This window comes from Spea bombifrons, chromosome 1, assembly GCF_027358695.1.
Source record: "Spea bombifrons isolate aSpeBom1 chromosome 1, aSpeBom1.2.pri, whole genome shotgun sequence".
Lineage (NCBI taxonomy): Eukaryota > Metazoa > Chordata > Amphibia > Anura > Pelobatidae > Spea > Spea bombifrons.
Window position 1 is genome coordinate 45054500 of NC_071087.1, and position 27461 is coordinate 45081960.

General features: G+C 38.5%; 1 protein-coding gene across 1 annotated transcript in view; it reads left to right on the forward strand.

Moving 5' to 3' along the window:
* The first annotated feature begins 1219 nt into the window (after window positions 1-1219).
* EGF (epidermal growth factor) overlaps window positions 1220-27461 on the forward strand; it is a 51804-nt gene continuing 25562 nt past the window's right edge. The window contains exons 1-10 of the mRNA XM_053461499.1: window positions 1220-1282; window positions 6210-6802; window positions 12253-12452; window positions 13184-13365; window positions 14588-14824; window positions 16398-16615; window positions 17999-18121; window positions 18532-18654; window positions 21889-22008; window positions 22485-22610. Of these exons, the coding sequence (XP_053317474.1) occupies window positions 6688-6802; window positions 12253-12452; window positions 13184-13365; window positions 14588-14824; window positions 16398-16615; window positions 17999-18121; window positions 18532-18654; window positions 21889-22008; window positions 22485-22610 (1444 nt within the window). The 5' untranslated portion in view covers window positions 1220-1282; window positions 6210-6687. The remainder of the gene's footprint in view (window positions 1283-6209; window positions 6803-12252; window positions 12453-13183; window positions 13366-14587; window positions 14825-16397; window positions 16616-17998; window positions 18122-18531; window positions 18655-21888; window positions 22009-22484; window positions 22611-27461) is intronic.

Here is a 27461-nt window from a genome sequence, read left to right on the forward strand (position 1 = left end):
TGGTCCTATGCTGATGGTGGATACTTCTATGAAGGGTGTAGATCTTCAGCCTCTCAATCTATATAGCCCCTGCTCTCACCTCAGTTAGTGCTCGTGTGTTCCTAGTTGTGGTGTCTGTCAAGGACTGGGATTCCTTTTCTTTGTTCGTGTGCTTCAAGAGGGTTTATACTGTCCCTTTTTTCCTGCTAGCACCCAGCTTCCTGGGAGTTAAGTGCAGAACAATTTGTTCTTTTTTAAAGGACTTCTTCCTGGACCATGTACCAAAACCAAACATATGTGGATACAATGGAATTAAGGTTTGTGCATAAGGTCATGGTGATGTTGGACGAGGAAAAAGTCTTTCCCAAACTGGTGCCACAAAGTTGGAAGCATACAAACTGGTGCCACAAAGTTGGAAGCATACAATTGTAGAATTGAATCCAGGCAGCCATGTTATATATATATACATTTTGCTAGCACATTGTAATTATAAAGTTGTCATCCACATTTGATGATTGGTCCATAATTATATATATATATATATATATAGAGAGAGAGAGAGATAGCTGTGTGTAGGTGGAATGTGGAATGCTCAGGCTCGTGTAGTTCACTGTGGCACATGGCTATGTAGAAGACATTTGCAGGAGCTATGATATAAATGTATATTACATCTATGTTATTATGTTATAATGAAGGGCAACCTTTTAACAATTGCATGCTGCAGTTTATGATCAAATGCATTCTTGTTTCTTGACTTCTTCGATGCAGGGTTAAAGCACAGAATAGAGCGTCACATTATCCATAACCTCCACTTGTCCCTCTTTCCGTTTTTGAAGCACAGAATCTGCAGCTGTGCCCCCCACACATGGGTGTGTTTGACAGATAAGCCTGGATGCCAAGCTCTCGAATGCCTGTTCTTTCCCACAGTGGCATTTGGGTCACGGACAAGCTCTTTGGCTTGGGCCAGTGGCAGCTGGTGAGCTGCGTCCTAAAGTTCTTAGGGTCATTTGCTTACATTTTGTAATACTTGAAGTCTGTTCAGCTCGTACTTTTAGAACTTCAATAAGTTAGACTAGACTGAGGAGCACTTCAAAATGCTGTTGAGATCATTACGTTAAGAACATACTGGACTGGAGGCTTTCAAGTGGAAATGTTGGAGGTACCTACGCATTCTTCTGCTGGTGTCATAATCTAAGCATGTCAACTAGCTAAGAACTGCAAACACGCCCAGGTCTCCACTTGCACAGCTTGCTGACTATGCCTTTCATGCGCTGCTTCAAGTTTATGGCTTCATACTGCCTAGGTAAGCTGAATGTCCTCTATTAATTTGAAGAAGAAACTTAATATCAGACTGCAGTGCATCTCCACTTACAATCTCACACCCTTTGTAATGCGCTGCTTTGTAAGCAAATTCTCAATCCTCTAATTCTCCTTCTAGCGAGTTAAGAAAGTGTGTCTCATTAAAATGTATCTTTGTATTGTGTTCTTTTAAATCACATCTTCTTAAATAGGCGTCTCATTATTTTTTTTCCTTAAATATATTGTAGTGTTATGGGCCTCAGTATTATAGTTAATGGGGTGATGTAATTGATAAAAACTATGAAAAGTGGTAACCACACCGATATCAGCAATTTCTATAGTGATATTTTTCACAATTTGAACCAGAATCACAAACATAGGCCCACTGTCGGTGCTATCTGATCTGTAAATTGATACGTCTGATATACTTTTCATCTTTTCATTGTTCTGGTACCGTGGAAAGGAAATCTATTTCATATACTGTGTATTATTTGTGAAGGGCACCAACGACATTTAAAAAAAAGGTTGGTTTGTTAAATCCCAAAGCTAACATTTTTTAAGACCGTTCTGCAGTATATAGGCAGTATTTTATATGAAGAAACACATTACGTTAGAGGCAATTTAAGAGATAGCATTGCTTTTTAAGTAAAGTGAAAGTATATATTTTTATTGTCACTGTGACATTACGCTTTATTAATACCATGTAAACAGGCAAAGCGGAAGGGTGCTACTGAAATGCTTATGGGTCCCTTTTCAATATGCAATTTAACAACGCTTCTTGTTGCTAGACCTGCCCTTGGAAGCTGGCATGAATTGTATCAGGTCTTCACGGATTCACTTCACTGGTAATTATTTATTACCAGTCTGATGGTTAAAACAATCAAAGGACAGAAAACAGGAATAAAATGATAGCTTTACCCAAAACAAAATATGAACTCCCACTCGGAATACTAGCTGTACACATGAGCTTTACCAGCTAACAGCTTGGACAGTGTTTTTTACTATTTTATTTTGCCTTGATAATGGGTGCTGCATGGGGCAAAACATTGGCACTTTTGTGACTAATCAAGTTTTTGATTATAAAGTCCCAGAACGCCCTTCTTGGGTTAACTAATATGGATGTTTTTTCTACATGGTGGCCATTTTGTCAGAATGACTCACTGGCAGTGGCGACTGCGACCGGGCCCTGGAGTTCTGCCAGTCAGGGGGGCCCAAGGGGTGCCGAGCGGTTGCTGAAAACGACCGCTCGGCACCTCTTGGGCCCCCCTGACTGACAGAAATCCAGGACTCCTCTGCTCCCCGCCGCCGCCTGCCTCAGCGCTGCCCAGAGTGCAGTGTTGGGAGCGTGAGGCGTTTGTCTCGGGTGCCGGTGCTTCACATTGAGCGCCGGCATATGACGTCATATGCCGGCTCTCAGCAGTGAAGCGCCGGCACCCGAGACAAACGCCTCACGTTCCCAACACAGGAGTTGACGGTAAGTGACCTACAAAGGGGGGTAGGGAGGGAGTGGGTAGATCGTGAGAAGGGGGGTAGGGAGAGAGAGGGTAGATCGTGAGAAGGGTGTAGGGAGGTAGAGGGGAGATCGTGAGAAGGGGGGTAGGGAGGGAGAGGGGAGATAGTGAGAAGAGGGGGTAGGGAGGGAGAGGGTAGATAGTGAGAAAGGGGTAGATGGGTTGGGGGGGCCCCTTAACAGATTCTCGCACCGGGGCCCTGAGGTTTCTAGTTACGCCCCTGCTCACTGGCATGCCACCAGCCACACAGTTTGAAACTCAATCACATTGACCACTCACAGTCCTGCACACACACACACACTCACACCAACACCCTCAACCACACTGATGCAAACACTTTGATCACCTGAAATCCCACCAATGAAAAAACAAATTCAGTCCTTATTTACTTGCTGCATTTTCCCTCTATAACTCTGCCTTTGGCTCTTAGGAGTTCACCAGGTACTAAACACCCCCTTTCTGGTAAAGAGGTATATACCTGGCGCTTGTTATCATGCCACTGCAAATTTGTTTTAAAACCGATATGTTTTATCTATTTGCTCCATAGTATAATTTCTTAGAAGTAGACACACTTCTATTGAAATAGAAATTCCAGAAATTGTGCAAAGTTTAATTGAGCAGAATGGATGAAAACACTGTTAATGTGTTAGCATGACTGTGTGTGTGTTAGAGTGGGTAAGTATGGAGCCGATGGGACAACTGTGATTTACCTTCATCTGGGCCGATTCCATGAATACTATGATACTATGGTAAATTCTCCTAGACTTGATGAACTTGTAGGGGTGAAGTGTCTAAAAAAATGCCATAACTCAAAAAGCACAAAAGGAACTCCTACCAAATTTATTTTTTACTAGTACAACATTAAAAGTGACTTTTTAAATGTATAGCAGTGTTTTCCATTTTAAAACAATGGTAGCTTTTACATAATATTGTGGATTGTAGACAGCTGCATGTTTGTCACGTGTATGTGTTCTAGCTCTGTTTTCTGGACTCCTGATCATAATACCTTGTGGAAGACAAAAGAATGTCTCGGCCTTAATCACCCAGACATTGGCACTCTTGACTACACTGACCACTGAATGTCTATTTAGGAAACAATGTAATGGAACAAGCAGAATTTCATTAGCATTGCCATAAATTGTCAGTTCAATGTTGTATTTCAGTGGGGAAAATCACTATTATTATTATATTTTATTTATATAGAGCCAACAATTTACTAAAGAATTATCACGACTGCCTCCAGGTCTGTGGTTTATTAAAATAAAATGAAATAAATCCAAATTTTCTTTAAAGCTAAACTCTGTTAATGTATGCAGTGCTGCATTTAAGGCTTAAATATCCTTTTTAGGGAAATTGTTTATTAAAGGACAGTTTGACAGAGACATCATGGTAGCGTCTTCTGATTAAGCGTGGGCTCCCATTCTCTGTCAATGATACAGTTTAAGGCCAAGTTCTGTTGGTTTCTTTTGTCTTGTTTATTGTACCTGTACCTTTATGTATTATAAAATAAAGAAATAATAAAGTCGAATAGTGGCAGCTAACAATAGAATGATTTGATGGAAAAAGATGATTCATTGTCCATACAAGTCCAGGCTTAGTTCTGCATGTATTCCAAATACTGACTAAAGTCAGACAACAACTTTGGTTGTGGTGGATGCTGGTAATTGGCTGCGTTGCTACATTAGGAATATGGTAAATACAAATCCATATCTTTATGTAACACATGAAAAGATGCTGTGGAAAAAAGTAATAAAGTGGGATAAACGGTGATATTTGTCAACTGCTAAAATCATTTAGTATATGCATACTTTTTGTTTTACTCCTTAAAGACGCTGTTCCACCTGCTTTGCCGAATTCAACACTTCTGTAATTACACATGGCACTAGAAATATCATTCTTAGCACCGTTAAGTGTCCAAACCCAACCTAGAAACATTTCTTTTGGCATATACATTTTGCCTTATTTTTAATCTATGCTGGAAAAATATGCCATGTGACACAAAAGTAGGTACACTTTCATATGATTGAACCTTCAGAGGGATATATAAACTCCCTAAGGCAAATTTGCTTGCCATGCTAGAGTATCGAGTATACTGTAACTTTTGTTTTCTTTATACTGCATTTACACAGATGTGGACCAACTGGTCTAGGAAAACGCTTTAGGCACTATAACAGCCAAATCCTTGCCTGTGTTGGAAAATCACTTAGACACCTATAGAGTTAGCTGGTTTCTATACCATGAAAAGCTTTACAGAGCAGATTGATTGCCATAGATATAATAGGGGTAACATTTAAACTGTCTGACTTTGCCCTGACTAGTAGGAACTGTAGTCCAACAATAGAAAAGTGCAATTCCATAACACTTCTTGCATTAAAGATTTTGCGAGACATAAAGACATTGGGTTTGGTGGTATGTGGGGCTGGACTGGTGATGATGGGGCATGCCTGTCACTTTAAGGCCTGTGGCTTCCTGGTGACAAGATTATGTACGGGACACTGCTGGCTGGTGTGCCAGATGGTCAGCTCGGGTCTCAAGATATGGAATGAGGATCGCTTAGTTTCATTGGCCTGCAAGTCTTAACAATAGATTCCAAACCAAAAGGAGGAGACTGGCGTCTGCTTTACAGGGAATACATCCCTTCATAAGCTATCAAAATAACATAAAGCTATAGTGTCTTTTGACATCTTATGAGATATTTAGCTTTATGTGAAAAGGAATGGTAAATAACTGCAGCATATTAGGTGATGATGATCATTTTTCATCTGATGTATGGGAAAGATTCCAGGTCATTCAATCCCAATGTCACAGGGTCAAGGGAAAGTCAAGTTGGTCTTTGACTATGGAATCTATGACGTCTTATAACCATATTCATGAACATACAGAGAAATATTTAAACATTTTCTGAACATTTTCTGAAGGGAAAACAAATATGTTTCACTTAAGTCACATACTAGAAAGTGTTAGCAACTTTCAGCATTCAGAGTAATTAAGTCCTGCAACTATTACAAATATTAAGTACTTGTTCTACTTAGTAGATAACGGATATAACTAAACAAAACTTTATAGCAAATTTGTGCAACAACTTTTCCTTTCAAATACAGGAATGTAAATACATTTGTACAAACGATCTGTTTGAATACTAAATTTCCTTGGTTCGTAGAAGCTAGACAGAAATCAGAGGTAGGCTAGAGATCAAATGGGTTGTCAGGTTGCTTTCTTTTGTAATATTATTAACGTATATTGCAAAGTACTTGCTGCGAATACTGAAAAGATCAGAGTCAGATAACATTCACTCATAGTTCACTCATAGACTTCGGGGCTTTTGCCAAATAACTATCGTGATATTGTCTATACTAAACAATGTGCACACAAAAATGAATGTTTTCTTATTTGTTCATAGTCTGAATTCTCTTCTCCCAGGCATAAAAGAGACCAAACACAGACTCCAGTCAGCTGGCACTAAGGAGGGAGGTGTGGCGAATGAATGATTTTTTTATAGTTGGGAAGAAGGACCCTGGCATACACTACTAAAAAGAACTGAACGGAGGGTTATCAACAAGCAATTTGCTTTTACACTTGCTGGAAGTCTCGCAAGCTGTACTTTCTGGATGTGCTAAATTCGTCACTGGGGTGCCTGGTATTTCGTACTTTGCTTCTAAAAAGAAAAAAAAAAGAGAATAGAATCTAATTAGATGGGCTGCAAACGGAGAATGCTCTAAGCATCATTGGTGTAAATAAGAACAGAGGAGTAAGAGCAAATCTGGTATTGTTAAAAAATGTTGATGAATTTTAAAAATCCTGTTCAAGACAGAGACAGTCTCTCGCCTGCACTGAGCTGCATGGGCTGACGCACAAGTGACATGTGCTCTATGGACAGTGATTAGCAGAAGGGGAGATTATGTACCTTATATTAACCGTTCTATGGCCATTTTTGGTTTTTGTTGGATTACTTCACTCCAAAGGACTAAAGCAATGGGATTGTCAAGAAGGCAACGGACAGTCTACTTGTAATGGTAAGTGTTAACTTATTCACACGCATGGCCAAAGCCTTATGAATGATAACAAAATAGCATTTCTTTTTTTCATTTCTGTCTTGTGCCACTTTAAAACCTAAGGGTTAAAACAAAACAGCTGTTTTGTATTTTATAAGTGCTCGATATCATGCAAGATATATTATAGAAATATTTAACCTTAGTACAATAAAGCACTAAAAAGTGTTTTATAAAATGCAAATAAAGTTAAAATGATAAATAGTGCCTTGGTGACTTGATCTCAATGATCTGTCTATCACAATGCAAAATGTATTATGCATTTTTAACGTGACTACTCTTAACAGGTGCCTGACACTCCAGCCAAATCATTCCAACTAACAAATAGGGGAAAAAAATCATTATGAGATCTTAATTGACTGAGTGTAACAGTAATAAAAAAAACCCTAAAACCATGAAAGTCCAATGAGCTTTAACTATTGGAGTGCAACAGGGATGAACACTGAACATGCACTAAGATCAATGGGGTTTGTGTTACAAAATGAAATTGTGTGTGGAGGCAATTTATCACAGTTCATATCCATTGCTTGCTTATGGATGCTTGGTGTTTGGTTGGAGGCAGAAAGTTACTCTCATGATACATGCATTTCTGGTGTGGGAAGTTACATTAAAGGTATTGTTCCACCAACTCTGCTTAATTTACACTATCAGTGTTGTTCCTTCCCAGATTTTTTCGCACTTAATTGTGACTTGTGACACAAGAGCAGACACTGAATGATTGTTGCCATTGAAATGATTAAAGTTTTTTTTTAAAGAAAGAATAAAAAGGCAGATGTACTAAGATTTACTTGCTTAACATGCTTGAGAGTGCAATTAATGCTGCTCTTAAGTGGAACAGTGTTTTTGTGATATGGTATTTGTGACAGCAGCGTAGAAACAATGATTCAGCCAGATACCAGCCAGTAAAGTGCACTTCTCAGGAAATTAAAGGACACTGCAGGACATTATGTTGTTTGAATGACAAAAAATTGGATCAGACAGACTATATTAAAGTCCTGCCCATAAGTGGCTCTTTTTCTTCCAACACATTAATAGCTGGGAAATGTCACTGTCACTGTGAGTACTTCAATATGCATTCTTCCAAAATAAAATTAAAACAAGTAAAGCACTTACCTAACACAGAAGAGGCTGCCCTGCAGCAGCAGCTGCCCTCCTCCTCCATGATCCTGCATTTCTCATCACTGATTGGCTGCTTGAAGCAGAACCAGTGGTCAGAAAAAGGTCAGAAGAGATCTGAGGTATTGGTGGTCAAACATGCATAGGGTCAGGAACAGAAGGATGTTGATAGGCACTGGAAAACCAGGACTTGGAGGAGAGCAATGCTGGCACAAACACAAAATGGTACCAGAGCCCTTTCAATATCTAGAGTACATGGCTCCAAAGCTGGATGTTACTCCTTTAAGAATCAACCTGTACTTGTGTTCTGTGCAGCCGATGGTGATAGGAGATAATGTTGCAGCTGGGTGCAGCTGGTATTCTGATTCTAATTCTCCAATTTGTAGTGTTGGTGACGGTCTGTGATTGATCAGCAACATCCTCCGCAATGCAAGACTTTTCGCTTTAATGGAAGTCTTGTATATACAATTAAAGGGGAACTCACACCAAATTATTTTATACTTGTATCAGTTTAAAATGAGTGTCTCAAATGCAATCACCCGACTAGCAGGAGTCTATGGAGGAACGGCGTTGGCATAAACAATCGGCTTAGTATGGTGATTGAGCAGGGAAAGTCAACCAGAATATCACATGACTGACAACAATGGCAGCCCCCACATCTGCAGATAAGTTTATTTAAACAAAATGAAATAACAGTAAACTTTCTTCAATGAGGATTACCATAATGTATACAGAATGACATTAAATGGTCAAAAAATATAAATTTCTCCATGGGACTTGGAGAGTTTTGCTTGGAAGGGGAAGATGGTTGTTGATTAAGCCAATAGATGACTCGACTACAGGTAGGAGATATGTGGATGGCATTGAAAAAAGTTAATTATATAAAAACAACAAAGAAACATTTTTTAGGTATTTTTTTCATTTCTATTGCATAAGCCACCTATAGGTAACTGTTTTTGTGTCAAAATGACAATTGCTTCTGGAAAGCATTTGATTGAGGGATAACATAAGTAACAATTTCTTGGGTGAGTTGGATGCTGCATTTTGTTACAAAAGTATTAGTCCATAGTGTGGCCAGATTCTCTGTACCCAACTAATGCAGATTAAAGCTCAGTTTGTGATCAGGGTGTCTATCACCAATGGTTTAATTTGGAGGGTTACAATGAAGGTTTCTATTTTAAGGGTGAGAGTGTCGGGTGAGGCCGGCCTTAAAGGTCTCAAGACAAGGGAGCACCTTATGGTCGTTGTGATTAGGTTGTACTCACTGAGTAGTGAGTACTATATATATATATATATATATATATATATATATACATATGTATGTGTGGGTTTGATGGTCAGTTTAAGTTTGCCAATGTTTAAGGGTGTGTGAGAATTACCGTACTTTATGCCCATATTGATAAGTATATATCTCTGTGCGTATGCTGGCCTAAGGCCATCCCTGGTCCCAGGTCTAACTCCAGGGATTTCACTGAGAGGATGAAAGTGGAACAACTTTATGGTTCTAATCTGCTGTCAAATTCTATGTTCTAAGTTTAATTCTACCTGCTCATGAATTTTAATTTATTTTATTCAAAGAGAGAAATACATTGTCTAAATAGAGGTACATTTTTGAATGTCAGAATTTAAAAAAATAAAAGATTTGGAAAAACATCTTTAAAAAGCCTATACCATAATTTCTATGCGTAGCCTATAAGGAAAGAATATTGAATTTAAAGTTATTTTTTTAGTATATATATACCATATAACAAATTTATTTTACAAATATGCAGGTTTTGGGGAGGCGCACAGTTCTCATGTTGTTTGGTATTCATTATCAAAGGCCATTTTCAACCCTTTTCAGAAAGAAACTTACCAGGGTTTCCTAATTGCCACTGAGAGCTTCTGTATGTGGCTCATTTTATGTAGGGCTTTACAGCAGTCCTCTTCATTTAGTAAATAAGGTATGTGGACACACTAGATTTTCAGGTAACAAACACACTGCAACGTTTACTATGTTAACATAATTTACTTTACTGAGATGGTGGTAAATACTGTAAGCGGAACAGCCTTCAACGAGATAGATAGAATTGTTCTATGAATATTATTATTATTATTATTTCATCTTTTATTTATATAGCGCCAACAATTTACGCAGCGCTTAATACAATACATATATTCAAGGGGTATGACAAGACCAGGAATTGACAGACTAAGACAAACCGATACATTAGGCGGAGAGAGCCCTGCTCGCAAGCTTACAATCTTGAGATATGTTAAGAAATGTTGAAAAGTTGTTTGTTAGTCATTGACATCACGTAAGAAACGCGTCAAGGTTTTTTCCCCATGCTGAAAAGCTACTAAGTGTATATTGAGGAATCTCCTGGCAATAGCTAGTAAATCGTAACATTTAAACACGTTAGATACATTAATATTTGCTTTTATGTCTGATATTCACAAATGTCAAAACATGAAAATAAACTTTTCTTTCCAAATTCTTTGTCTGTCGGTATCTCTCCTGGAGCTATGACTTAACATTCATGTCCCCTTGGTCTCTTCCTGCTTGGCATACTAATGTTCAGCTCGCGGTCTTTCTCAGGCTTTCAGATAAATCCAAACTGTCTGTTTGTCTACAGTGGCATTTAGAGCTGCCAAGATTTCAGATTGTTCATTATTTTCACTCCTTCCCCTAGCGCATTACGTGTAAGGTAACATAAAGGAGCTTTTCATCGCCGCTCCGAGCTCCCCATTCTTACATTCACAGCAGCTTGACGCGATGCTGCAGAGTCCCTTTGTATTTGCTAAGCCGGTTTGTTTCAGATCACGGCCTCTCTAATGCCACTGTTGCCGGGATACATAGGGCACTAAAATGTCATGGTGTGTCATTCTCAATGTAAATCTATGGAGAGCCTAAGTAGTTTCTAGTTCGGTGCAGATAGAGTTCAAGGCCTTATACCCACACTACTTTATAAGCTATGTTAGAAACAGAGGGTGTTATGTACAAAATGGTTTTGGTGCAAATTCTTATCACCATAGCAATCGATGAAATGTTTCTTCCCTTTTGATTATCTCATACATGACCCCAATGAAATCTGTCAGGAGATAAAAGCCATTTGGTCCATGTACTCGGTCCACAAGTCCCTACGTGTCGCAAGTCTTCATACCTTTAGTGGTCCTTAGACTCAACTTCTAGTTAGAATAGCCTTATCTCTGGTATGTTCTCAACATATGGCCAAATTTGGCCATAACAAGTGAATTCAATATTCAAGATGAACTGAACTCAATGAAATGTTTGCTCTGTTGAGTTAAGAGGTATATGTTGGCCAGATATCACAGGAGGAATGGTTGTCCGTAGCTGGAATGTGGACGTTGTCTATGTTTTCATATTTCTTATTTGAGGTGTGCTTCAGAACCTTTTCTGCACATTCCTCTGTAGCCTTCACAAGGCTTGATTGTTCTGGGTAAGTAGGCTCATTGGTCAAGGCTGATGGTTTCTAGTAAATAGCCCATGGATCATTCAAAATATGGACCCCTGCATGTGAACATAGGCACCTCTGCACCATCAGAGAAGCTTTATTAAAGGCTGGCAGGTTACATATTCTCGCACTATATTGATCGGTGTAGTGGTACAAATCAGATAATAATGTAAATCAGGACTGTCACCTGCACAGCTTTTTGCAAACTGTAACAAAATACATTTATTAAAACTGCCTATAGAGATTGTACTATTTCGTCAGTCAGTGTAATCATTTTGTATTGATTTGATGTAAAATTAAGGGACAGTTTTACTTTATGGAGTAGGAAATGTGTGTGAAAAAGTGGCAATGTACTTCCACCGCTGTGCTTCTTCTCTCCAAACTTTACAAACAATTTAAGCAACACCAGCTGTCTCCAGAGAAGTATAGTATAATCATTATATACACATATATATATATATATATATATATATATATATATATATATATATATATATATTCTACGTAAATAGTAACATGCCAGATGATAATACACTGATAAACTTCAAACTAAAATAATTTTTGCAAAAGAATGTTCAAATTCTATTTTAAAACGGAAAATGTTCATGCATGAGATCCACTAATAGACACATAATCAATATGCTTCGTAGTAGTAAGGGATACTTTTATTACATCTAAAGTAAGAATGTCCATGTCAGTACTGCCAAGATGGCCGCCCTCTGTAGCTACAAGTCTTCGGGTGTATATAACAATTTTGTGAATGATTACTGGGAAAGTCTAATGGGGATATTTAGCTTTCTGTAGATAATCTGTTCAGTATTAAATTATATCTATTTTTTTCAGCTCTTGTACCATTCTTGATCTTTAACAATGGAAATGACATTTTTAGCATTGACATTGATGGGACTCATCTCAGAAAAGTAGTGGCCAAAACAGGATCTTCAGTACTGCTGGATTTTGATAGCAAGGAACAAAGGCTTTATTGGCTTGATCGTAAAAGAGGTTTTATTGAAAGAATATATCTGAATGGCACTAAGCGTGAGGTAACATTGCACTTTTATTATTTTTTTATATTTTTCCTTTTCATTTCATAACCTTATTAATAAGACCTGGATTCATAAATGGCTAAAAGGGAGATATGACCATCACATACTTATCACTTTTATTGCCGTATGACAGAAAATCCCTCACAGAGACCTAAAAAAATGATAAGGCGTTGAGACGTTCCAGAGTCCAGTCCCAGTAAAAAATAATGATGGGCAGGGGTTGAATTTAAGACATTAGTTTGAGCATTAGCACTCGCCTTGCATCTTGCATCTACTGTTGGTAGCAATTAGATCTAGCTTAGTTTTTGTCTATATCTTGTCCACAAAAATCAGTAATAGACCACCTATCGTGTGCATTAGGGGATCCAGGTAGAAATACACTTGAATGTTTTTTTCCCTATTATAATTATGTCCTGGAACTTGCTGCGACTATTTCCCCACTTCTTACAGTATCAGTTATTGATATGTCTGTCTTTCATAATACTTATAGTTAGTTTATCATTAATCTACAGTTCCTAGTTACTGATATTGGTGGCTAAGATATCATACCTGCAACACCTGATAATTAAACTGATTATACAACGAGCACCCAAGACAGGTCCAGGGACTTGAAATTAGTCAAGTGGGAACATATTAGGAAAAGCTCACAAAACTATTCTAAAGTATGTGAAAACACGGTATACACAATTTGGTTGTAAAATGGTTCTGACTGTGTCCTTTTTTTCCAGAGATTGCGCGCTGTAGGGAAAGGGTCTGCGGGATTTGCAGTGGACTGGATTCATAATCTCATTTTTTGGTCAAACCTTCAGCGAGGAACTATTAAATGGATGAACATGATCAGAAAGAAATCAAGAATCCTTCTGCGAGGTTTATTTAATCCCACCTTCATTGTTGTTGATCCAGTGGAAGGGTATATTATATTTTGCATTAACTTTTATGTATATTTTCAATTAACTTGTTTTATAATTAACTGCAGGTTATTACTTTATTTTACAGACAACAAATATTGCTAGGAGGTCATAATACATAAAACAATTTCTTCATATTGATGAATCCCTGTCTTTTCAGGGACATAATAAATATATATGAAGTATGAATAGCTACTAGGGTATTAATTAATGAAGTCTTAAGATGTGGCAAGTTGTGAGCAGGCAATTTAATGAATTTGCTTCACTCGCAATTTTTCCTGCAGGGTATTAGGTAACTATTACATATTTAACCGTGTCTATCTATCCTCTCATGCACATAAAATATATCACATTCTTCAGAAGTGACCTCGGAGGTCCTTATGTAACATCATCTGCTTTCACGTTGGCCCAATACAAGGCGTCAGCTTTAATTAAAGACATTTAATATATATATATTATATATTTATATTTATATATATATATAAATACAGATATAGACATAGATACATTTTGTTGTAAAATAGCAAGTCACTGTAAATTATGACTGAACGGACTGTGTTTGAAATAAACCTGACCCCTACTGGTCATTCTGAATATTGGAGAACGTGTATCATGGTTAACTATTTGACAATCGATGTATCAGGTAGTGAAAATAGTTAATGAGTTGATATAAAACCCGGACTGGCCATCTGGCACACCGGGCAAAAGTGGCTGGATATGCTCGGCTGCCCTCTTTGTATTAAGATGGATATACCGCCATTGGCCGTACTTACATCAGCTTACCTTAAAGTGTCAGTGTCTCCTCATGATTGCCAGTCTGGCCCTGGTTCATATCTATCCAAGAATCCAAGAATGTTTGAAGCAAGAAAACTAATAGCAAATATAAATTCCAGACGTATTTTTTTATTTAAATAGTCTGTAACTCATGACTGTCATTTGTTATATAACAGGGATAAGTTTATCTAAATCTACCCCCCTTGGCTGCATTTGTTTGATTTTATTATTGAGAAAAGAATTGTAAACTCAGCTATGTTTTATTAAATTAGAGTATTTGTTGTTATGATCAATAACAGTACATGCTAAATGATATGTCATACATGAGCGTTGTACAGTAATGGGTGTACACTCAGGAAATGCTAGACTCCTTGGCTAGCACTGTTCAAGGTTCCAAGCAATAGGTTGAATCACTCCTTAAAAGGTAAAACTATATTTTCTTCTTTTCAGATGTTTGTTCTGGTGTTCTGAGGACCCCCAGGGTGTGACTACCATACAGAAAGCAAATCTGAGTGGAAATAATGTGACATCTGTTATTGAAATGGCGGGTGAAATAAAGAGCCTGACACTGGATCTAACGGACAAGAAGATCTACTGGATCACATTTAAAAGGGAAACTGGGGATTTAAACATTTGGTCTTGCACTTACAATGGAGAATCAACAACTACAGTAAAGTATTTAGGACAGTAAGTCTGGTCATATTTCTAAATCAAAATATGTCTCATTGAATGGATGTGAAAGAAGACACAGAGTGCACAACATCCATGAGGGTCCATTACTGAGTCAGAGGTCTTGTATTTCTCTCAAGTGTCCTTGTTTAGCAGAGACAGTCCTTCTTTGAGAATCCTGAATCCCTCCACCCCTCTTTCCTCCATGGAAGTCCCACTTTTGTAGGTGCTCAGAATGTTTGTCCCACTTTTGTTGGTGCTCAGAATGTTTGTCGTAATGTGAGTGTATCGTATCGTTAGTGTATCGTTCTACACAATAATGTATATATAAACATCAGGAATTGTATGCCTTACTTTTGGGCTAAAACATTGCAATTGTAAATTCTGCTAGATGTTTTTCACTCTCTCTGTTGCAAAGTTTGAATAGTGGTCTTATCACCATAGAATGGAATTCATTGGTATGGTTATTGGACCACTTTTGGGGCCACTTTTCAATCATTGTGCAGGAGTCACATTTTTTAAATGTAATTATTAATTTTCACTATAACCACAATGAGGTATATTCACTAAGCTGCAAGTGAAGTTATTAATAACAATATAAACTATGGAAGGAAAACAGCCTGTCCTGAACCTCCTCCTCAAGCCCACCCTGTGCCCAGTGGGACAAGAAGGTTAAAATTTACAAAAAAAATTGGGACCTCTATGCCTTCAGCCCCCCTGACCATTGGAGTGAGAGGGTGGTGGTTAAAGTACTTAAAAGACATGGACTCCTCCATCCTTACTCTGAGGGATGGTCAATAAAGTGACATATTTACCTTCGGCAATGCCCTAGGCCTAACCCAGGGCAGCAACCCCTGCCTCACTCTCCGTGCCCCTGTCCTTACTACTATTGGGATATGACTGGCCCCGAGGCTCCCTATTATGCAGAAGAGGGGCTACCGCCCCCCTGGACCTGTCACCCTAGGCATAGTTGGCCCAGGTCAGAATACGTCACTGGGTCAATAGGGGTCTTATTTTTATTCTTACATGAGTAGTTATTTATTGACTATATATAAATAGATGATGTGGGGATGTTAATTTTTTTTAAGTTTCATGTGTGGGCCCGAAAATCAAGTTTTTTTTTTAATGTTAGCATGCAAGAACATGCTATCTCGGTTTCGTCTGGTCAATCAAGTTATCTCAACTGACCACTCAGCTTCTTAGTGAATAAACCCAATCAGTTATGCTAGCTGCTCCTAATAATAGGCTACATACTCATTCAGATAATTGCAGAAAATAATAATTTGTGTCAAGAATAAAAAACAAAAAACTTCAGGATAAAAATTTGTAAGAGATGCTAGCTTTCATCTGTAATGTGAAAACTCCCAAAATGTGTCCAGTTTATGATATGTTACCACAGTCTTGAAAATGCTTAATTATTAATGATGTTGTCAACATGACTCCTTGGGAAGTTGGGAAGTATTTTTCACCATAGTTTTCTGGATAGCCACGTGTGAACAGAGCATTATATACTGTATAATGTGTATTTAATATATGCAAATAATCCAAGCACTTTGAATATTTTGTAAATATTTCCCTTTCCGTTTCTTAGTTCTTCAAGACAAAGCATTTTTGGGCTTTCACTTTTCTCTGATCATGTCTACTATTCAGAGTGGAAATCTGGTTCCATCCGAAGAATTGAGAAACATACGGGAAAGGACACTGTTACCATCATTTTACAACCATTTCCATCCGTTTTAGAAATTGGGCATATAAAAGTGGTGCCAGCACTACAATATTCATCTACTTCTGATACCTCTGATAGTTTTGGTGAGTCAACAATTTGGATATAAAAACAGTTCAATGTAGTCATGTCATGTCATGTCATAATAATAACTGTCAATCACTTTTAATTGCTAAATTGTGATGTAAGGGTGAGAAACATATTGTGCTTCAAAGTGCTAGAGAAAAGGTAAAGCAATGCACCCATGGAAGTTCATGTAGAAACCTCATGTTTTCACCTGCTTTTTCATTAACCCCCTACAAAGACAAATGTGATAGATTTGAAGGACCATCATGACATCAATGGTCCTTCAAATCATGGCACAAACATCTGCTATACTGCTACACATCCCTCCACACTACACAGCACAACAAAACTCATCAAGAAAGCGTCTGGGATTTAAATATTTTATATGCACATATACATCACCTGCATATATAATAAGATTAGACAGAGCAGTATTTAACTTTCATAGGGCTGGGAGAATCTTCAGGCCCTTGGCAGCTGTCCCTTTTGCCCTGTGGTAAAGAGGGCCATAAGAACACAAAAGTTTCCTCTTTTTTTTTTTTAGCTATAAGTAGTCCTTGCCGTGTGGTCAAGGAGTAAGATCGCAGGTTCTTTTGCAAGGCACGCTCGCAGATGCTACTGCAGTGCATACAACCCACTCACAGGTTCTACTGCAACACGCACTCACAGGTTCTATACTGCAACGTGCACTCACAGGTTCTATACTGCAACGCGCACTCACAGGTTCTATACTGCAACGCGCACTCACAGGTTCTATACTGCAACGTGCACTCACAGGTTCTATACTGCAACGCGCACTCACAGGTTCTATACTGCAATGTGCACTCACAGGTTCTATACTGCAACGCGCACTCACAGGTTCTATACTGCAACGTGCACTCACAGGTTCTATACTGCAATGTGCACTCACAGGTTCTATACTGCAACATGCACTCACAGGTTCTATACTGCAACGTGCACTCACAGGTTCTATACTGCAATGTACGCTCACTGGTTCCAGAAGCATTCACAGCTATGTGTATGCTATAGTTATTTTGCGAAGCACAATGCATAGGTAAAATTCTAAAACTTTCTTACTGGAAGTCAACCTTGCTTTTTTGAACATTTAGACTAATCACGCTCTAGAGGCAATAAACAGACTGGAACAGATGAAGCCAATCAAAAAATATGTGATAACTAACTATAGCGAACTCCATGCTACAGGTTAATACAATAAGGGAACTAAAGCATACATGGGTTAGGAATATGGCTATCCTGACAAAGACTTGACCAAAGACTGGATAAGATATGAGGTTTGAACTCTCTGGCATAATACACTGTATTTAATGGGTTTGCTATCCATGAATAACATGCTCTCAATATCTTCATTCGGTTTTATAAAATTATGTGTTTTATGGTTTCAGTGTCCAGGTCTTGCAGTTTGGCAAATAATGCTTGCTCAGCAGTTTGTGTGAAGGTTGCTGGCCGACAGCAGTGCAAGTGTGCGGAAGGCTTTGCACTCTCCGCAGATGGGAAACACTGTGAAGGTATTAAGATCAAAACCAGGCACCTCCTGCTATATTCAGCTAGTCATGGACAAAGCTTTTATTTCATGATCCTGAGTAATCACCTAGCAAAACATATACAACAGCAACATGAGCTTGCACCTAAATCAAAACTATAAAGATTATTAAGGTGAAGACGTTCAAAGGATGGTATTTGCTGGAAGAAGTAATACACTGGTTGAAAGTGTATTAACTACACTAGATAAAAAAAGGCATCATTGAGTTAATTTTGTTTTCATCAATATGTGTTATAGGTAAATATTTACAGTTTACAGAGTGAGTTACATTTTATAGAAAAAAAATAATCCTGAGAGGCACTGCTATTTTTACATAATGGGGAATGCTAATGTGATGTCTGTGATTATATGATTATTATTGTTCTCCTTCTCTAGATACTAATGAATGTGCCATGTGGAACCATGGGTGCACGCTCGGCTGTGAAAATATCCCAGGGTCTTATTATTGTACCTGTCCTAGAGGTTATATCCTACTTTCTGACAGCAAAACGTGCCACTGTAAGTATTGAAAAACAATAGTTAATATTTAAAGATTTTAGTGTTCTGCTTATATTACAAAATATACTGAAACAACAGTTTACAATCATTTTTTTTACCTGATGAAGGCCACTAATAGACATGTACAACTAGTATACATGTGCATATGGGCCCTGTTCGTTTTGGCCCATTCGCACATGCCCATTTTGCTTTAGACAAAAATCAGGGGCCATTTTAAATTCAGGAATGAAATTTGTTGTCCGACGCCCACATTTACTCTCTCTCAGACTTTTACTCTCTGGTTTTCATTCAGTCTCTCATGCATAAAATAAAAATGGCACTTCCAGTGACATCCTCTCCCACCCATCCTCCAATCAGGGGAGAGGATGTCACCGGAAGCTTTGCCATTTCGGTGGAAGCTTAGAAGAGGTTATTGTATAGCACAATGGCAGAGCTTCCGGTGACGTCCTCTGCCCACCCTCCTCCAATCATTGCAAGCTCTGCCATTTTGGTGGAAGTTCCCACCAGGTTTTAGTAGCACAAAATGTTTCAGTGATGTCCTCTCCCCTGATCCTCCAATCTTGGGAGAGGACGTCACCGGAAGAATGAAGAGAGAAAAGAGAAAAACAAGAAGATTTGAGACACAGAAGCAAAGCTGCAAGACACTGAAGTGAAAGCAATCTGCAGAGAAGATGAAAATTCATAGCTTTTTGCTTCGTTTTCATCCATTTCGTGGGGATCTGGCCTTAGAGATTCATACAAATTGACGAAATCTGCAAATTTCATTAAAATCTGAATCTGAATAGACAAGTCTAGCCACTATATCTCCTTAAACCTTTCTTTGCTTATACAGTGTGTGCTAGTTATATGTGCTTCACGTACTGGGTCATATGAGATCAATTTTTATTTTTCCCTTTCCTCTTGTGACTTTTTCTGATGTGTATCTGCCTGCTATTATTTCTGAATATTTTAGCTACTCTTCATAGGGTGAATGATACTGATGCACCATCCTCACCATGTCTTGATGACTCACATCGGGGGCAAGGAGGCAAATTACTTCTGGGTTGTCCTAATGGGGAGATTTAGTTCAATTACCAGATTTTGTGGGGGGGGGAGTATTTTTTGTCTTCGTTGAATTCTGTCAGACCATTCTAACACCATCACTTCTGCAACCTTCCTTCCCAGACATGAAGATATACATCTCAAGGTCTAGCTGAAGCTATTATAGGAATCCAAAATAATAGGAGTCGATTGTGATTTTAAGGTCTTTGGGCCACCACAGTAATCTGTAATCTACAACTGTAAAAAAATAAATATTGTTAGTAATAATTCCATTTTTTCACAAATTGGGTTTATATACTTTAATCTGATAATTTGCACATAACATTCTGGGAATCCAGTTCCTAATATGGATTACTATAGGATGACCCCAAGTACCAGTTACTATCTTGTAAAAAAGCACTTTGATCTGTAGATGTTTATCCCAATTTAGGATACTGTGCCATTGTTAAAATATCCTCTCATATCCCTAAGGCTTAAATATTTTTAAGTAAGTTGGAGTTTCTTGTTTTTGGCGAAACACCCCATTATGAATCATTCAGCGGACATGTTTGTGTTCATAATTAAGCTTTTTGTTTTAAATAGCCGTAAGTATACAGCTGCACTCCCCCAATAACTGTAGTTTTTATTACTTAACAAATTAGTTCAAAGCTGTAGAGTCATTATGATTGTCTTTTACTGGGCGGTTATATTAATTGCCGTTTGTTTAAATGTACAGGAATATTTTAAAGTTGTCAATCAGAATGTTAATGGGTAGTTGCAGTAGACATAGCAAATGAAGGTATTTCCAAGAAAAAAAGATTTGCCTTTCATTTTTATTAAATGTCTGTTACATGAAAATGAATTAGTAACAGTAGCATCAGATATATGATGATGCCACATCTAAAATGAGAAGCTCACAAAAGCAGCCAGTCTTGCACAAAGAGATGGATGTGTTGAAAGGTTCATCCTGTTAATAAATTAGAAACTGCCTCGTATAACTACAAAGACAAAACAATAACAACAATAAAACCTAAAGTGTATACATCAGCAACAGAAAAAAACTCACTGCCATTCCAAGCCATGTCTACTATACCACTAACATTATCTAATGAATTGTTATAAAGTAGCCGCTTAATGTACAAAAGGGAAAAAAGACCAGGGAAGGTACGAGTACCGTATATTTGTTTGGAACTAAAACACCAAAAACCTCAGGCATCCGAATGAAATCACTTAGAAGTGTCTACTTGTGTTTAATGATAACTGAATTACTGTCATCTTTGGCTCCTAGTTATCGTTTCTGGGCAAGCTGGTTTCCAGCATTAGTGAGCTGCTTTCATTCTACGTTAGATGATGGAGCCATAGTCCAAATGCTTCTTGTGCTGAATCATTAACAAACCTGTTGCTGCATAACTAAATAAATACCTTTTTTTGGTGTTCCTACATTATTTACCAAGTAAATATTTTTAATTGCCCGTGATATCTTAAGAGTAATAAGTGGTAACCTCTCAGGATTTTAGGTTAGTCTAGACCAGCGGTTCTCAACCTGTGGGTCGCGACCCCTTTGTGAAAGGGTCGCCTAAGACCATCGGAAAACACATATTTCACAATATATAATTACATAATTTTATGGTTGGGGGTCACCACAACATGAGGAACTGTATTAAAGGGTGGTGGCATTAGGAAGGTTGAGAACCACTGGTCTAGACTATGTCCAGAGTCATGTACTCTATGGATACCATCTTCATAATCTATTAGGCAGGTTAAAGACTAGAAGCTTTCAGGTAGTACTCTTGTTGTTAGTAAATACAGTGGCGACCTCCTCATAAAAAAGACATGAAATGGGTGTAGATGTTGGGTCACGATATACCATGTCACATGTGGAACATTTCTTGTTCATTTCTACCTCTGCTACCACCTGGTCATAATGTCTTTAGCAATACGCTTTTTGAATTAGGCAAAAAGGAATCCCCCCCCCAAAAAAAAAAAAACAAGGATATTTTAAAGTACTTATCACATTAAATTTGTGCTTAATTTTGGTAATGTTCATAGGTATGTTGTTAATTATTTTACCAGTAAAAAAAGAACAAAATTCTAACTCAAATAAAAAACATGTCAGAAGTGAGATTAATACGAGGCACTGAAAGTTCTTTGCTAACGTATGCATTTTTAGATAGATGTGGCGGCTTCTAAGAAGTTTTGTTTTTATTCTTATAGATTACAATCCTTGCATGAATCCTAGTGACTGTAGCCATGGATGCATAGAAACATCTGGAGGGCCCACGTGCTACTGCCCAGAAGGTTCGGTGCTCGCAGATGATGGAAAAACGTGTACAGGTATATGGAAATCAACTACAACGGCTTCAACAATGACTTTTATATCTGGAATTGGATTGGGTTAGTAGGGAACAGTAGGGAACCTGGCATTTGCCCAGTGTGCCAGATGCCCAGTCTAGGCCTGTAGGTGATGCAGTTGTCAATTAGTCTTTTCATCCAAAGCTGCAGCTATTCTTAAAAAATCCACAAAATTTACAAAATGCTCCTGATAGCCTTGAAACCAATAGTACTAGTGGAAACCAAGAAATGGGTGTTGGATGCTTATTCTTATTCTAGACATTTTAGCTTGTGCCACCCATGGTTCATGATGATTTCAACGTGAATTATGCCAAAGTTTAGCAGACAATAATTTAATGTGTTAATTAATTATCCTCCATTTGGAGTCTTAAGGAAAGGGGAAAACTTTAACTATAAGGGGGTAAATGGTAACTCCTTAGTGTCAGTATTTGTAGACTAAATGTGTGATTCTTTTTCAGGCTGTTCTTCGCCAGATAATGGTGGCTGCAGTCAGATATGTGTCACATTGAGACCTGGCCTATGGGAATGCGACTGCTATCCTGGGTACAAGCTGCAGCCGGATAAGAAGCGCTGTCTGGCGTTAGGTCAGTAACTTATTCTTAGGCTTCAACAGGGATGTCTGGATATTGTAGAGCTATAACTTCCATGATTGCTGGAAATTGCTGGAGTCCAAAAGATGGAGACCTACCTATTAGTTACCATTGGCCAGTAGATACAGTGGCATTACACAATATAAGGACCCCCTGCAAGCTTTGTTGAGCTCACTCCTGTAACATACAGTAAGCATCTCTTTCCCTTTAAGGGAAGAGGACTCTGGACAGGAACAGGAAGTGTGGGATTAGCTTGCTGGGAGCTGGGACATGGAAGGAGGAATATGGTGGTGTTAAGAAACAAAATAAAGAAAGTTGCTGTTAAAAGTCATCTCTGAGTGTCTGCAGTTTTTGACAATATTACAACTGGCGACGAGGAGAAGAATTGGAGACCTGCTGCACACAGACACTATTCTGCTGCACACTGGTGAGCACAGCTAAGATGGCAGATTCCCTGCACATGTTCCCAAAGTTTGATACAACTGATGTTAATAACCTGGCTCATAACTGGAAGAAATGGCTTACTAGATTTGACAACTTTCTGGATGCTATGGACATAAAAGATGATAAAAGAAAAAGAGCTTTATTACTACACTATGCTGGCACAGAGGTATATGACATATTCAGCACACTATCTGCTGCAGATACTGATACATACTGTGGCTGCTCCAAAGCCTTAACAGATTATTTCAACCCTAGACAGAACATCAGATATGAGAGATACAAATTTAGGATTACTAAGCAACTTCCAGAAGAATCCATGGACACATATGTCACACGCTTAAAAGACCTGGCCCAAGGATGTGCTTTTGCTGATGTTGATGATGAAATTATCACACAAGTTATTGTATCTTGCACATCATCTACTATACGCCGCAAAGCATTACAGCAAGACTATACTCTGCCTGACCTTCTTAAAATGGCTTGTGCCATAGAAATTGCAGATTATCAAGCAGCTTCAATAGAAAAGGAACCTGATTCACATGTGCATCAGATGCGACATAAAATTACACCTGACATCCGCACAAAACGGAATAAAACATGTTACAGATGTGGGAAGAACTTTCCTCATATAAATAAATGTCCAGCTTTAGGCCAAACATGCAGTAAATGTGGGAAGGAGAACCATTTTGCTGCTGTCTGCAAATCAACAAATACCAAGACTTCGTTCAGCTCAGCACACAAAGCTAATGTGCAAATGTTGCATGAAGAGGCAGAGGAGATTTCCACCACGACGGGTGACTATGTTTTCATTACTTCCACTGGTAAATCTGCACAGTCTCCTAGTGTTACACTCACTTTATTCAGCACTGACATTGCATTTACTATTGACACTGGAGCATCAGTGAATATCTTAGACAGTGACACATATGAACTATTGAAATTGAAGCCTGTTCTGGAAAGTGTTCACACTAAAATCTTCCCATACGGTTCACAAACCCCACTACCTACCATGGGAAAATTTGATGCTGACATTAGTTACAAGGATAAAAGTCAGAGGACAAATTTTTACATCTTACAAGGATCTGGAGGCTGTCTTCTTAGTTACCATACCGCCATGAATCTGGGTCTCATCCAGATCGTTCATACGATAGTTGAACCCGATGACAAGGATGTACAACATATGCTAAATGAATTTTCTCCTTTGTTCAGTGGCCTTGGAAAATTGAAAGACTTTCAGGTACATCTTCATGTGGATGAGAACATTCGCCCAGTTGCACAAGCTCATCGGCGAATTCCATTTCATCTGAGACAAAAAGTAGAAGAAGAACTCCAAAGTTTAGAAGAGCAAGACATCATTGAATGTGTCACTGGTCCCACTCCATGGGTTTCTCCAATTGTGGTAGTTCCGAAACCAAAATTTCCTGACAAGGTGAGACTTTGTGTTGACATGCGCCTTCCAAACGTTGCCATTCAGCGGGAAAGACACATCTCTCCCACAATACATGACATTATCCATCTGCTAAATGGCGCAACTGTATTTTCAAGACTGGACCTTAATAAGGGTTACCATCAGCTGGAATTGAGCCCGGAATCCAGATACCTGACAACATTCTCTACACATTTAGGCCTCAGAAGATATAAACGGTTAACATTTGGGGTTTGTTCTGCTGCAGAAATCTTTCAAGATGCTATAAGGAATGTAATTCATCATATTCCCAATGTTTTCAACTACAGTGATGACATTCTAGTATTTGGTAGAACCCAGGTTGAACACAATTGTGCATTACGTGCTGTTTTTGAGTGTTTATCATCTCAGGGTCTTACCTTGAATAAACAGAAATGTGAATTTAACAAAACTTCCTTGGAGTTCTATGGTCACATCTTCTCGGCAGCTGGAATGCAGCCTGATCCAAATAAGGTACAGGCAATCAAAATGGCCTCAGTTCCTCAGAATGTCAGTGAAGTTCGTTCCTTTCTTGGCATGTCCAGCTACTGTGCTAGATACATTGAAAACTTTTCCACAATTAGTGCACCATTACGAGAACTCACCAAACAGAGCTGTGACTTCAAATGGTCTCAAGAATGCCAAGTCTCTTTTGATGCTATTAAAAGTGAACTCTGTTCGACAACAACAATGGCTTATTTTGATCCAGATTTACGCACTGAATTGATTGTGGATGCAAGTCCAGTGGGACTGGGAGCTATCCTAGTGCAATATAAAGCTAACAAGTCTGATCCATTCATTATTTCCTATGCCAGTAAAAGCTTAACTAGCACAGAAAAAAAATATTCTCAGCCTGAAAAAGAAAGCTTAGCAGTTGTCTGGGGATGTGAGCATTTTCATCTGTTTCTCTATGGAGCTCCTTTCACCATTGTAACAGACCACCAGGCTTTACTTACCATTTTTGGAAATCCACGAGCCAAAATGCCTGCAAGGATTGAACGGTGGGGTCTGCGACTACAAGGCTATAATTACAAAATTGTTCATAGACCTGGAAAATACAGCAATCCAGCTGACTACATTTCAAGACATCCCACAGAAGTGAATCAACCTACTCATTGGTCTACTGAAGACTATATCAACTTTGTCACAACTCATGCAATACCAAAGGCACTTTCAGCTGCTCAGTTTGTGGCGGCGACTACAAATGATAAGACACTGTGTGCCTTAATCCACATCTTACAGAACGGAAAATGGCATGAAATTCAAAGAACAAAATTTCCAGATCCTGAAATAAATCTCAAGGAACTGAAATCATTCTCCAATGTAAGGGCAGAGCTGTCAGTCACAGAGGAGCGTCTCATTCTCCGAGGCACCAAGCTGGTTGTTCCTAAGGCTTTACGCCACTTAGTGATACAAATTGCTCATGAAGGCCATCTGGGAATTGTGGGTACAAAAAAACTTCTCCGGGAAAAAGTATGGTTTCCAAGCATGGATCAATTGGTTGAAAACACTATAAAACATTGCTCCACATGTCAGCTAGTTACCCATTCCTCAAAGTCGGAACCTTTACAAATGTCTCCTCTACCTAAAACTGTCTGGGAGGAAATTGCAGTTGATATCTATGGGCCGCTGCCTAATGGTCAATACATTTTGGTGACTATTGATGAATATTCAAGATTTCCTGCGATTGCATTCATCACGTCAACCTCAGCTTCTAGTATCATACCGGAGTTAGACAATATTTTCTCATCATTTGGCATTCCAAGAGTAGTCAAAACGGATAATGGGCCTCCATTTAATAGCCATACGTTTGTACAGTTTTCAGAATATCTTGGATTCACTCACAGAAAGATAACACCCTGCTGGCCACAAGCAAATGGAATCGTAGAAAGATTTATGCGCACGTTAGGGAAGAGAATTAAAGCAGCTCATTTGGAGCATATACCATTGAAGCAGGCACTGTACAGATTCCTGCGCAACTACAGAAATGTACCACATTCAACAACTAATGCTGCTCCTGCACAACTACTTTTTAACAGAACCCCTCGCATTCGTATTCCTGATGTGGCTACACATACACTACCAGATAAATCTACTGTAAGATCAACAGATATGCATAACAAGGAGAAAATGAAACGGTATGCAGACAAGAGACGTCATGCCCAGCCATCTTCTCTTCACAGGGGTGATAAAGTTGTTGTACGTCAAAGGCCGCATAATAAGACGACTCCAGTGTATGACCCAGCAGAATACTATGTAACTGCCAGAAAAGGAAGCATGGTTACAGCGGAGCGAGATGGACACTCCATAACTAGAAATGCTTCACACTTCAAAACTATACCTACAGCAAATGTTGTTGAACCACATCAGACCGGCGAAGCTGTTACTGCACACAGTAATGCTCCAAAGGACATAAATAGTTCATTGGAAAACGATGGTCTCAGCCATACAAGACGCTATCCTGTGAGGGAAAGAAGAGCCCCATCAAGATTAATTGAGGAGGCATAGTAATGATAATTTAAATCCTATTTGGGGATTATTAACCTTCCAATAATCGTAATGTTGTAATGTTTATGTTTCAAAAGTTTTTTTTTGTTTTTTGTTTTTTTTTTAAAAAAAGGGGGTGATGTAACATACAGTAAGCATCTCTTTCCCTTTAAGGGAAGAGGACTCTGGACAGGAACAGGAAGTGTGGGATTAGCTTGCTGGGAGCTGGGACATGGAAGGAGGAATATGGTGGTGTTAAGAAACAAAATAAAGAAAGTTGCTGTTAAAAGTCATCTCTGAGTGTCTGCAGTTTTTGACAATATTACAACTCCCTATGTATTTACGTTGTGCCTAAGTTTTGGTACGTCATTGGGCACAGCTAGCAAACAGCAAATACATGAAACATACCATTTTTGCACAATAATAACAAATTGCTTGCACATGCTTTGTAACAAATAATTATGCAGGTC